This window comes from Brassica oleracea, chromosome C1 (assembly GCF_000695525.1).
Source record: "Brassica oleracea var. oleracea cultivar TO1000 chromosome C1, BOL, whole genome shotgun sequence".
NCBI classification, from domain to species: domain Eukaryota; kingdom Viridiplantae; phylum Streptophyta; class Magnoliopsida; order Brassicales; family Brassicaceae; genus Brassica; species Brassica oleracea.
In genome coordinates this window covers 37,138,511-37,151,406 of record NC_027748.1, presented here as the reverse complement: position 1 = coordinate 37,151,406, position 12,896 = coordinate 37,138,511, and the positions used below count along the sequence as shown (strand labels likewise).

At 45.6% G+C, this 12,896-nt stretch overlaps 2 protein-coding genes and 1 pseudogene across 2 annotated transcripts; all 3 read right to left on the bottom strand.

Annotated features, from left to right (window-relative positions):
- Positions 1–2,541: 2,541 nt before the first annotated feature.
- Positions 2,542–4,673, bottom strand: LOC106339049. Its single transcript, XM_013777880.1, has 3 exons — positions 4,302–4,673; positions 2,983–4,190; positions 2,542–2,770 (listed from the first exon to the last, which is right to left on the bottom strand). Exons 1-3 carry the CDS (start codon positions 4,671–4,673, stop codon positions 2,542–2,544), a joined length of 1,809 nt encoding a protein of 602 aa, XP_013633334.1.
- Positions 4,674–5,107: 434 nt separating this feature from the next.
- LOC106339043 lies at positions 5,108–6,613 on the bottom strand. Its single transcript, XM_013777874.1, has one exon. It carries the CDS (start codon positions 6,611–6,613, stop codon positions 5,108–5,110), a length of 1,506 nt encoding a protein of 501 aa, XP_013633328.1.
- Positions 6,614–8,307: 1,694 nt separating this feature from the next.
- On the bottom strand, positions 8,308–11,026 carry LOC106297084 (annotated as a pseudogene).
- Positions 11,027–12,896: the final 1,870 nt, after the last annotated feature.

Sequence of the window (12,896 nt, the reverse complement as noted above, 5' to 3'; positions counted from 1 at the left end):
ACCCGAAAGGTGTTTGATGAAATGCCTGAACCAACTCTCCTAAGCTTTTAACATCCTTTACCAAAGGGATTTGTTGTTAAAGGTGTTAAGATGGCTAGTAGACTTGAGATTAATGATTACTTAGATAACATTCAACCAAAGGAATTTGATGCTTGAGTTATCTAGGTAAATGAGCATTCATCTAGGGATAGAGTTTGCTTAGGATTGTGTCTAGGCCTAAGGTAGATATAGATTGGTTAAAAGTTAACACCTTTAGGTTGAATCTTGATCACCCAAGATCAACTCCCATAGCCCATGAGTTCTCCCTTCTTATAAGAAAGAAAGCTTTGTCCTTTATTGCATTTTAGGTAGTAATTTAGTTTCAAATCATCTCAAAAACTGGTAGCACTTAGATTACGCATGGTCTTGCATTCCCTTTGCATCATAATCACTTAGAACTGGTTTAACATCCTATATATTACAACATTTGATTAAGGGCCTTGAAACCCCTATCATCAGCTAGGTGAAGCAGCTCTTAACTACCTTACTTATGATAAAGAGCTGTATGCCTTGGTGAGAGCTCTAGAAATATGGCAACACTACCTGCTGTCTAAAGAGTTTGTGGTACACACTGACCATGAGACTCTCAAGCATCTAAGAGGGCAAACCAATCTCAAGAAGAGAAATGCACGCTGGTTAGAGTTTATTGAGACATTTCCATACATCATCAAGTATAAGAAGGGCAAGGAGAACATTGTAGCAGATGCACTCTCAAGGAGGGATGCTCTGATAGCAACCATGGAAGCAAAGGTGATGGGATTTGAATTCATCAAGTATTTGTATGAGGAAGACCCAGATCTTGCAGTTATCTACTCAAGCTGTACCAGAGGACCACAAGGAAAGTTTTACTTACATGGGGGGTTTCTTTTCAAAGGGAGGCGATTGTGCATTCCTCAGTGTTCTTTAAGAGACTTAATCACTAGAGAAGCTCATGGAGGAGGGTTTATGGGACACTTTGGAGTAGATAAGACACTCGCCGTGGTCAGGGAACACTTCTATTGGCCACATCTTAAGAAGGCAGTAGAATCTCATTGTGTCAGATGTGTAACTTGCAAGAAAGCTAAGTCTAGAGTGAAACCCATGATCTTTACATGCCACTGCCCATTCCTACAGCTCCTTGGGTGGACATCTCCATGGATTTTGTACTAGGTTTACCAAAGATCCAGCACAAGGATTCAATCTTTGTTGTAGTGGACAGATTCTCCAAGATGGCACACTTCATACCTTGTGCCAAGGTGAATGATGCATCCAAGACAGCTGATTTGTTCTTTAAAGAAATTGTGCGCTTACATGGGGTACCAAGGACCATTGTATCTGACCGAGACACCAAGTTCCTCAGCCAATTTTGGAGGACATTATGGAAGAAGTTGGGAACAAAGCTGCTATTCTCCACTATTTGTCATCCCCAAACAGATGGCCAGACGGAAGTTGTCAATAGGACACCCTCCACGCTGCTTAGATCAACCATTGGAAAGAATATGAAGAACTGGGTGGACTATATTCCCTTCATAGAATTTGCATACAACCGGGCTCAGCACTCAACTACTAAGATGTCACCTTTTGAAGCTGCTTATGGCTTTAATCCAAAGATCCCTTTAGATCTTAAACCTTTACCTCCAGCTGAAACCATCAGTTTAACCAGAGAGGCTAAAGCTGCTTATGTCAAGGAACTCCACCAGAAGGTGAAAGAGAATCTAGAGAAGAGGACTGAGCAGTACACTAAACATGCCAATAAGGGCCGCAAAGATGTTGTATTTGAACCAGGGGAGTGGGTTTGGTTGCATATGAGGCAAAAAAGGTTTCCTAACCAGAGGAGTTCCAAGCTAAAGCCAAGAGGAGACGGTCCATTCCAAGTTATTGAGAGGATCGACAACAATGCCTACCGTCTTGACTTACCAGATGAACCAGTTTTGAGGTCAAAACCTTTTGAAGAGGGAGGGAATGATGAGGACATTCAACCAGAGCTTGAACCAGACTTAACTGAACCTGATATTCAGGACATGATCAGCAACATAACCAAACCAGAGACAGTTCAAGACGTGCCACTAGTGCCAGTACCCACCGTATTCAAGGGAGCTATCACTAGACAAAGAGCTAAAGTACTTCAACATAAATTTAATGAGAGCATGATACTTGCTTCTGATCTTGGACAGGTAGAGGATTCAAGCTGGAAGAAAGATGAGCTAAAGAGTGAACCGGCTGAGAGGAATCAAGCATCAAGTGAAGATATATGGCCATTCATTCCGGAACAAGGCCATAACAACCTGATGATCATTACCATAGAAGATCAATTTGCCTAGCAAGACTCTTGGACGGATCTAGCAATTAGGCCAAGCCCTTTGTGTGTGGTCTTTTCCTTGCTCTTGGTTTTGTCCCAAATGAGTTTTCCGGAGGAAGGTTTTTAACGAGGCCACAACCCGCTTTACATGATCACCCTTGTGCTAGATCGACTCCTACTCTCTTGCTTGGGAATTATATAGCCTTTGTCAGCTTAGGCTTGTATCACTTCGTGATTTCGAAGAACTCGAAATCCCGTGTGAGATCCTTGACGAGCTTTAAGTAAGCATCCATCCTATCATTCCTGACATCGCAATCGCCAAGATATTGGCTTACCACGAGTTGGGAGTCGTAATATGCGCTGATTCGGTTAGCTTTGACTGCTTTAGCGAGACGGAGCCCCGCAATGAGAGACTCGTATTCGGCTTCGTTGTTTGATGCTACGAAGCCAAAGCTGAACGATTGTCGAAATAGCTCGCCCGTGGGAGACTGCAGTTGGACACCTGCCCCCGAACCTTTGTTTGTAGACGAACCATCTACGTGCTATTCGGCTTCGTTGTTTGATGCTACGAAGCCAAAGCTGAACGATTGTCGAAATAGCTCGCCCGTGGGAGACTGCAGTTGGACACCTGCCCCCGAACCTTTGTTTGTAGACGAACCATCTACGTGCGATAGTGCTTCAATTGATTGAACGCTTCTTCGCATTTTTCGTCCCAGATGAATCTTTTATTTCCGCGTAAGAGTTCATAGAAAGGGAGGCACTTATCAGTTGATCGCGAGATGAATCTGTTGAGGGCCGCTATTCTCCCTGTCAAGCGTTGGACTTCTCGGCTGTTCCTTGGGCTCGGGAGGTGGAGGATTGCTGTTATTTGCTTGGGGTTCGCTACGATGCCTCGTTGGGTAACAATGTAGCCCAGGAATTCGCTTGAGGTGACTCCGAAGGTGCACTTCGCCGGGTTGAGTTTCATCCTAAACTCGTTCCACGTTCTGAAGCAGTCCCTCAAATGGTCGAGGTGGTTTTCGGCGTGGAGTGACTTGACCAGCATGTTGTCGATGTAAACCTCCATAGTGTCGCCGAGTTTATTTGCGAACATTCGGTTAACCAAACGTTGGTAGGTTATGCGTTTCTTCAAGCCGAGGGGCATGACTTTATAGCAATAAGTCCCCATGTACATTATTGAGGCTGTCTTCTCGCGGTCGTCCGGATGCATTAGGATTTGATTGTACCCTGAGAAGGCATCCATGAAGGTTAACAGTTCGTTACCGGCTGTCGACTCTACCAAACGATCGATGTGAAGAAGTGGGAAGCTGTCTTTGGGACAAGCTTTGTTTAGATCAGTGAAGTCGACACAGATGCGCCACTTCCCGATTTTCTTCTTTACTACCACAGGATTCACCAACCATTCTGGATACCGAACCTCGGCAATGAAGCCTGCCTCGAGCAGTCTGTCGACTACTTCATTCACAGCTTTAGACCGCTCAGGTCCGAGCTTCCGTCTTTTCTGCCGAATAGGTTTGAACGTAGGGTTGATGTTCAACTCGTGGGACGCTACGGCGGGGTCTATCCACTTCATATCCGAAGTTGTCCATGCAAAAGTCGAAGCGTTTGCTTTGAGGAAGGAGATGACCTGTGATTGCATCTCGTCGGAAAGGAAGGCTCCAACGCGTATGACTTTCGTCAGATCGGCTTCATCAATGCGGACGTCCCGGAATTCTTCCTTCTGGGGATAGATCTTATGAATTGATTTGGCGACTGAGTTGACGAGAGAAACCGACTGTTGTAATTTGACTGCGGCTATAAGCAGCTCCCTCGCAGCTCGTTGGTCTCCATGGATCGTTTGTGTTATTTCGTCTTTCCCGAGAAACTTTACACACTAATGATAAGTAGAGGGAATGGTCTTCATGGAGTGTAACCAAGGGGTGCCGAGGATAGCGTTGTAAGGCGCCTTAGCCCGGATAACAGAGAACTTAACGGTCCGGGTTACGTCCCCTGCGTAAACCGGAAGACGTATTGTCCCGATCATCTGTTCTGAGGAACCGTTGAACCCCGTGAGAGTGTGTGAAGAGGGCTTCATGTCGCGTAGGTCGATCCCCATCTTGTCAAGCGTATCTCGAAAGATAAGATCGACTGAGCTGCCAGTGTCGACGAGAACTTTCGTGACCTGGAATTCGCCAATTCCAATATCAATGAGGAGTGGATCATTATGCGGCATGCTGATGCCGCGAGTATCGGCTGCTGAGAAGGAGATCTGATGGTCAGCTTCGACTTGTGTAGGCCACTTCTGAGCGGTGACGGCTTGTCGTCTGAAATCTTTTACTGCTCTTACCGAGTCCCCGCCAGGAAGTAAGCCACCCATTATCACGTTGAGGTGCAGGGTGCCCGTAGCCTTCATCAACTTCAGTTGCGCCTGTCACTTCGCTTCGAGGCACGGTCGTAAATCATGTTTTTTGGACTGACTAAGCTTCTCGCGTAGGTCTTCAGCTTTGGAATTGATCTGCTGGCGTAAGTCTGTAGGTTGAGGTTAGAGGCTTGGAACAACTACGGTGTGGGCAGTCTTTCTCGCTTTGGACTCATTGAGGGTCTTCCTGAGATCCGTTTCGCTTATTGATACCTTCGCGGCCTTCCGCTTTAGCAAGGCGCGTAGATCCTTGGAGTCTGTTTTCCTCCCCAAATTTGCATGCAAATCTTGTGCTATCGACGGAATTTCGTCATCAGAGGAGTCGTCATGTCGAGAGAGAATTACTTCTACTCGCCGCCGGTTTTTAGGTGGTTTTCATCAGTTGACTCTCCCTAGAGATTGAGGTTGTTCATTGGGGCTCTCTCGGGGCTAGCTCGCTCTTCTCTCTGAGGAGCCCTGGCTTGAGACTTCTGAGTTTTCTTCTCTTTGTTTTTGCTCCAGCTCTTATTGTTCTTCGGCTTCTGCGGAGGAGGTTGTATCTCGATTTTGCCACTTTCGATCGACTTGAGGAAATGTCCGTAAAGGACTTTGCGATCCTTCGTGTCGTGTGACTTGACCTCGTGATACGTACACAACTTGCTTGGTTCCACAGCATTTGAGCTCATTGGTTCGGGAGAACTGGATTTCTGTTGCGCGGTGTCTCGGTCCCAATGATTCCATCCCTTCTCTCGCACGACAACCGCGGAACCTGAGGGCTCCTCTTCTTCCACTACGTTCATGTAACCCCTCTTCTGGTTGGTTTTGCTGCCCGTAGAATGTTGACGCGGCTCCTGACGGGTGTCGTTCGTCCGGGCGGGCGTTTGTTTTTCTGCCGCCTCTTTCGCCGCCTTTGCCCTGGTGTCTTCCTCCGTACGGATGAAGTTGTTGGATCGAGCGATAGCGTCCGACACGGATTTCGTCGGGTGCCGATAAAGGTCGGCTCGAAATGGCGATTTGATATGGAGGGTGTTCATCAATGATTCCACAGCTATGTGGTCCGGTACGTCAACTTTTGAGACAACGGATTTAAGTTTCTCCATGAAATCTCGGAGGCTTTGCCCATTGGCGTGATTGAGATTCCAGAGATCTGTAGCGGCGGCTTCCTGACGAGCAAACATGATATAGTTCTTGAGGAAAGCCATCGAGAGGTCGTGAAAACTGTTGACGGAGTTTTCTTGAAGGCCAGTGAACCAGTTGAGAACGATTCCTTCTAGGGTTTCGACGAAAAGCTGACCAAAGCCGGCGTCTTTTTCTTCGTCAGAGAGATTCGCGCGCCGCATTGCGATGTTGAAGGACGTGACATGGCCAGAAGGGTCAGAAACGCCGTCGAAGGTCGGAAGACGGAGCTTGTCCATCTTTCGGAGTCGGACCCCCGTTATTTTTTCTGTAAATGTCGTCCAGAGAGATTCTGCGAGGACACGCTCGATCTGAGCAGCGGACGTAGTCACGTTGTGGATCTTAGAGTTTATATCGAGCACTGACGGTTTTAACGCGGCGAGCTCGTTTATGGTCTGCGTGTCGAGGCCCCCAGGGGTTTGAGCCGTATCGTCGTCGTTGACATCTTGGTCTTCAGCGTGCGCCGGCGTCGTGCCGGTTGCTCTCTCTGTGCTAAACAGATGTCTTCGGTACTGCACCGTTGAGGCTTCCACGTTCGCAGCGAGAGGAGCTAAGATTTTTGCGAGCGCCGCGATTTGGTCGGTCACCGCCTTCTGGGCTGCGTCCTGTTGTGCAAGGCGCGCCATGATGGTCTCTATGAAGGAGGGTGGTAACGGCGCCAGTGTTGCAGGAAAAGACACAGGCGTCGTTTCGGGAGCTTTACGCTCTTCTCCAGAGGAAGAGCCATCGTTGCTCGTCGCCATCTTGTCAACGTTACTTTGCTAACTTGCCCACGGTGGGCGCCAACTGTTTGAACGGGAAATGCTACTGAACGAGAGAACGTTCAGTTTTAAATGTGGGTTTAGCAAAGACGTCTTATTGATGGTCGGAAAAGCGTTTCGTCGGTTACAAAGAAAGGGAATGCGTAAAGGAAAAGCTACCGGAAAGATACAGTACGACGAGATAACGAAGGTAAAACCCTAATCTAGCCGCCCAGTATGTATGAGTATTTTCGGATCCGTTCTACGTTGCATCCCCTCCTCTCTTTTATAGTCGACATGGTGTTTTCCTGTGACCTAGATTGCGTCGTCTTCCTGGACTTTTAACTCGATAGACCGAAAAGCCCACGTTGCTTCGCGAAGCCGTTTAGCCAGACTCATTTAGTCGAAATGCAACTGACCGAAAGTTCCCTAGCGCCGCGCCGAGTAACCGGCGCCCCGAGCCGCCGCGTCGAACCGTTGTTACGACTTATTTGGGCCGGGCCGTCCGTTCTCCAGGCCTTAAGGGATGGTCGAATCCATCCTCTACAGAACCACGGCGAGTCGAGCGAAGAGAAGGCTCTGGGTTGGGGCGGCGTTTAGGGTTTCGGTGGTGAAGTTTGGCGGCCGTTTTCACCTTTGGCTTGTTGGCTCTCATCGATGAGGCCGAGGCGCAGTGTTCCGTTCGTCCTTCTTCTCGTATATCTGAAAGATAGAGTTTGAGGGCGATATTGTATCTCAGATCTGGAGGAAGTAGGGCGCAGGTGGTGGGCGTGTCGCTGTTCCGGTGCAAGGATGGCTCTCTCACTTTCTTCCGCCAAGTAAACTTTGGAGATCTGTCTTCGGAGGCGCGCCGGAGTCATTAAAGTGAACGTGTGTTCGCCGGACTGGCTCTTGAGTCGCGTGTTGTTGAGCCTTTCACGGATGTAATGGATAGTCTATGGTCCTGTCAGAAGTGGAAAGCTAGGCGGTTTACTATGGATAAGCGGTGCTTTGATTCCAGTGTCGTGGTGACCCAAAGGTGAAGCTGTTTCCTCTGGTTCTCGGAGGCAGTGCGTTGAGAGAATTAACAGCCTTGCACGTGGTCAACGAAAGGATTGTTGAGACTTGGTGATGCCAAGTTTAAAAGTAACACATTCGCAGTACCATATGAAAGATAGATTCGGTAGTGTTGCTTCTACTTCATCTTACGGAGTTCATCCTGGGTCACAGGAGGAGCCAACGCCTCAACTCACCTTTCAAGAGGTCAGCTCCTGGATATTGAATAAGCCGTGTTGGGAATAAGCACCCCTCGGGTGTTGATGCAGCTGGTGGAGCATATCACACCTATCTTTGGTACCGGCTGCTGGTTTTTTAAAGGAATTCTGAGCTTAGGTTTTTTCGATGTTTTAGGACCAGAGCTGTATCCTTTTTTTTAGTGGTAGAATGTAGTGGTCTAAGGGGTGGTTTTCTTCGAGTCGTGGAGCTTTCTCACCCCACTGTGGTTGAAATTACAACAATGTACTCTAGGTTGCCCTGGATCCGAGTGAGAGATCACCTAGTTAGTGTTCCTGGGTGTTGTTAAGATGCATTGTTGTATTTGTGGAGGAATTTCAATGTGGTCTAATCTCATTGTAAAACTACTTGGTTAATGAAAAGTTGATGTGGAGCAAAAAAAAAGAAAGACTGTGAATATCCTGATACAAAGAACTGATCTTCTCACTCTATATTACCTATCATCATTGATGAAATGATCTCAATGATGAAACATTGGAGCCATTTGCCTCTAGTCAAAATTTACACAGATTTATATAATAGCTTGAGCAAGATCTGGTGATTATAACCTTTGTCTCCTCAAGAACTAGTACTGCTCTTTCTCCTCCTGACAACTTTCTTTGCAGTAACCTTATCATCACTCTTTTCTTCATCTTCTGTACTATTCACAGCTTTTACACTATTCGGTTGGCTCCTCATGCGCAGTATCTCTCCCTTTGCAGATCCCAAGTCCTCCTCCAGCTTCTTCACTTTCTTTTCTAGCACTTCCCTCTCTTTTCTCAGACTCATCAAGAAGCTATATGCGCCTTCCATGCTTTCCTTGGCTTCTTTTGATGCTTTATTTGCCTCTTCCAGTGTTCTTTGAAGCACTTCTTTCTTGTCCTCCAAACTGGAAACATGAGTATTCACACTCTCAAGCTCCTTTGTCAATGTCGATGTGTTATCTCATCTAAGGACCTAACTGCTTCTTCAAGGTCTGTCTCAAGAGATTTCCTCGCCTCCCTGTCCACCAACATCTGCTTCTCCATAGCTTTCACTTCTTTCTCCAATGCCAATACTGTCTTTCTCTCCTCTTCCAGTTTCTTATTAGTGTTGTAAATCTCCACTAGCTCTTTCTGGAGGTTTTGGTTCTTGACAGAAGACTCTTCAAGTTCATGAGTCAGTCTCTCAAGCTCGTCTCTAGGTTTCTTTAAAAGATCTTTCTCCACTGCAAGTTCTCTAGCCAAAACCTCACTGTTTCCTCTTTCTTCGGCAAGCTTCTCTTCATATCTTTCCTTAGCTTCATCAAACTCTTCTCGAATTACAGAAACCTCTGATTCAAACTTTGAACACAAAGCTCTCGACTCATCAAGCAGCTTCTCCAGGCCAGAGACACTATCTCTTGACGTCTGGAGTGTTTCCTTTGCTCCTTCAAGTTCATGTATCAAGTTCTGTACATTAGTGAGTTCTATATCCAGCATCCTCTTAGAGTCTTCGTACTTCTTAGTAAGTTCAGCGACTTTGTCTTTACTCTCATTTACATCCTTTAGCACATGATCCAGCTTTTACTTTATCTGCTGAATCTCCTCCTCTTTCCTGCTAATGACCTCCGCATCAGCAGCTGATTGAAACTCAGAAATTAACTGCAAAGCAGTGTACTCTTTTGTAACATCATCAAGCTTTTGGACATAACTCTTTTTCTCAGCCTCTAAAGTGGTTATTCTGGTGTTTAACTCCTTAATGGTAGAGTCCTTGGAGTCTAATTCATTATGAGTTCTTGTGACTTCTTCCTTAACCTGCTTGATTTCTAAATTTCGTCACCAAGATCTCCTCTAGTTTGAGCGTAAGCAGAGTTGAGTTTCTTCAGTTCTGCTTCTTTTTCAGCCAGTGATGTGCCTATCCGTTGAGCTTCTCCTTTTTTATCTTTCAGCTCCAAACTAAGCAAGCTGATCCGATCCTGTAAACCCTCAATCAATTTAAGCTTGTCTCTGAGCGCTGTTTCAAGTGAGTTTCCGTCTTCACCAGCCTTTGACAGACTACTTTGGAGACTTTCTATTTGAGCTCTAAGCTCCTCACATAGTTTCTTCTCGCTGCTTAGCTCCCGGCCAAGCCCTGTCACTACTTCTTTTGCAGAATTCAACTGGTTGATCAATGAGAGTTGTTCCTCTTGGGCCTTTTCTCGTTCCTTGTTCCACTCTTCCTGCTGAAGTTGCAGTCTTGCTTCAAAGTCTTTCTCCTTGGTGACCAGTGCTCTTTCTCTGTCTCCCAACTGGTAATTTACCTGTAATGTCATGGTTATCCGTGGATTAAGTAAGAAGGTTATAAAATCCAAGTAAATTCTCTATAGGGAATGAACAATTGGTTACTTCTGATAGAACACTCTTATGAGTAAATCAAAGACTAGAACATTCTGGCACAATTGTTAAGCAAAAAGAGTGTAAGGAAGTAGCAGAGAAAGCTTACAGATTCGATGGTTGCTTGAGCAGTTTTAGTATCTTTCCGAGCGAGTGCAGCGAGAACACCAGCGCTGAAAATTCCAAGACCATTCAAGAAATAGATTTGGGGATGCTCCTACACTTACTGCAACCTAACCACATAAGGCATATACTGACTTAGTAAAGTCTCTCAATCAAGAACTTTACTCGGAAGGTGCAAAGGAGATCTATGGATTCAATTTGGGAAGGTCTAAGAAATTTAAAACAAACCTCAGGTTCTTGATTAAGCTTTGATGCGTTTGTCTCATTGACTCCTGAAATGAATGAAACAAGTGATGACAGTAAGGAAAGACAAACCTGAACATAAGACCATAAGCAAAAGATCTTTGTAGCAGAGGAAAGGCTAGAAGTTAGAGAACAGAACTGATAACTCACTTTCATCCGACATAGCTGGCGATCGAAACGGAAGCACAGAGATGCCCACGAGAACAAAATCTCTTCTGTTAAAGGAAGCAGAGTCGTCGTCTGCATCTTGGCGGCGTAGAGAAGCAGAAGTTGGTCGGCGACGCTTGCAATTAGCGACATTGCTAGAGCAAAGAAGCACGAAGTGTGATGCGATGGAGAATAAGAAGAAGATGATGGAAGGAATTGAGAAGAATGGAGAGGAGGAGACGGGCGAAGAAAGTGTGGCCCCTATGATGAAACCCATCTCTCTGCAACGTTTCTAGAGATGTGTGGCAAATAACACATCCGAACACTCAAAGCCCCACAAAAAAGGACCTCAGAAAATGCCAGAAATTTATTCTAAGAAAATTCAGAATCATCCTTGTATTTCTCAAGTCAACTATCATCGATTTAAATTACTTAATTCCCAAAAACGAAATTCCAGAATCAAAGATCAAACGTTTTTCTTCCGGCCGGTGGCAATTTCTGTAATTGTGTCGGGTCTTTGCTAAGATACTAACCAATGACAAGTAGGCGTGTAAGACTTTACCGCCTTGTTGTTGTTATCCATCCTCTCATTCTTAAAGAAAACACGTGCTGCTCACGTGCGTCTTCTTCAACTCTCTCTCTCTCTCTCTCTCTCCGACCCTTGTGGCTGTCTGATTAATAAAACCACAGACGGCCACTCCGAATATCGATGTTCTCGCCCCCGGAAGAGTGAAACTCGTTTACAAAGATGGTGTATGTTGGGGGATGGATTTACTTCCTCTTCAATGCCCATTGGACATTGAACTAGGCCCATATTGTTTGGAAGCCCTAGGCTTCATCTTTCTATAAATAAGGAGCTACCTCCTTATGAAAAAGGATCTTCTCCTCTTCTTAGACTTATTTTCATAGATATTTTGTATTCTAAGGTTTACTTTACCTTTGTAATCATCTTGGTGATGGACCTTTAATCAATGAAATCTCTTTTATATTCTTTTTCCCATTTGATTTCATCTAAAGATTTCTCCTAAGCCTCAAGAATCTAATTCTTATTCTTAGATTATTTATTGTATTGATTCAACAAACACTATAATCATAAACACCATTTTTGGATCAAACAGTTGGCGCTAGAAGGAGGGGGCTAGGAAAACTATCTTAAAGTATATCAACCTTGGGAAAATCCTAGATCTAACTTCATCACAAGGGGGATGGGACTCTCATCAAGAACCGAGTATTGAAATCATCTTTGAAGATAAGTTTCACAATCTCATCTCATTATTAAATCTCGATTCATAATCATGGCATAATAATATACATGTGCTTAATCTTTGAAAATGAACGGAAATAATAAAAAAAAATTATTATTTCTAACTTTAGGAGTTAGGATCGGCTACGACTCTTGAAGATGGAATCAGACATGGACGACACCTATCTCGCCGTCACTGCTTCCTCACATCCGTTGAGCTCCATTCCGTTGTCGCCTACAACAGGCCAGATTGGACAAGAACAACGATTATCGTTGTTTCCTGATGGATTGCGACCAAGGTGAAGACTTGATCTCGACAACACCGGCAATCTCGTAAGTCACTTTCCTAGCAGCTCGTCATCAGAAGATTCGATCTCGGCCACTCCTTGTTGGACGGTTCATGCCGGCGCGGAAACCTCTACCGAAGACAAGCTAGGTTTTGCGAGGGTTCCGGTAGAGAGCGTTCATGCGTGTCAAAGTGTCTTCAGTCTCCAGATTGGAGCCACCGCTTTGCTCGCTGCAGAGACGGAGGTCGGAGATTTGATCCTGGTGGCGTTTAGAGCAAACTCTCCCAACGAGCTTAATCTCAACAGCGCTGTGGACTTGATCTCTGGAAAGCTCAACACTATATCTCGTCACAAGCTTCTCCTCGCCACGACTCGCTTTGCGAAAGTGAATAGGCTTCCGAGAAGGAGATGAGTGTTGAGTTCAAGATCCATTAATGGAAGTGACCAGCTCTGCCTCTCTCTGTCAATCTCGAGCTCCATACCTCGTCACCATAACCACCTTGTGCTCATCACAAGGTCTCGAAGACTACGCCCAGTACTCGGGACGGTCATCACTTGCTTGGCACGAGCAAGAAGCTTGAGAAGGTTCACTTGCTTGGCACGAGCACTGTCCACGTTTTTGACAGACATCTCCACCACTAGAAGCTTGCTTCTAGCTT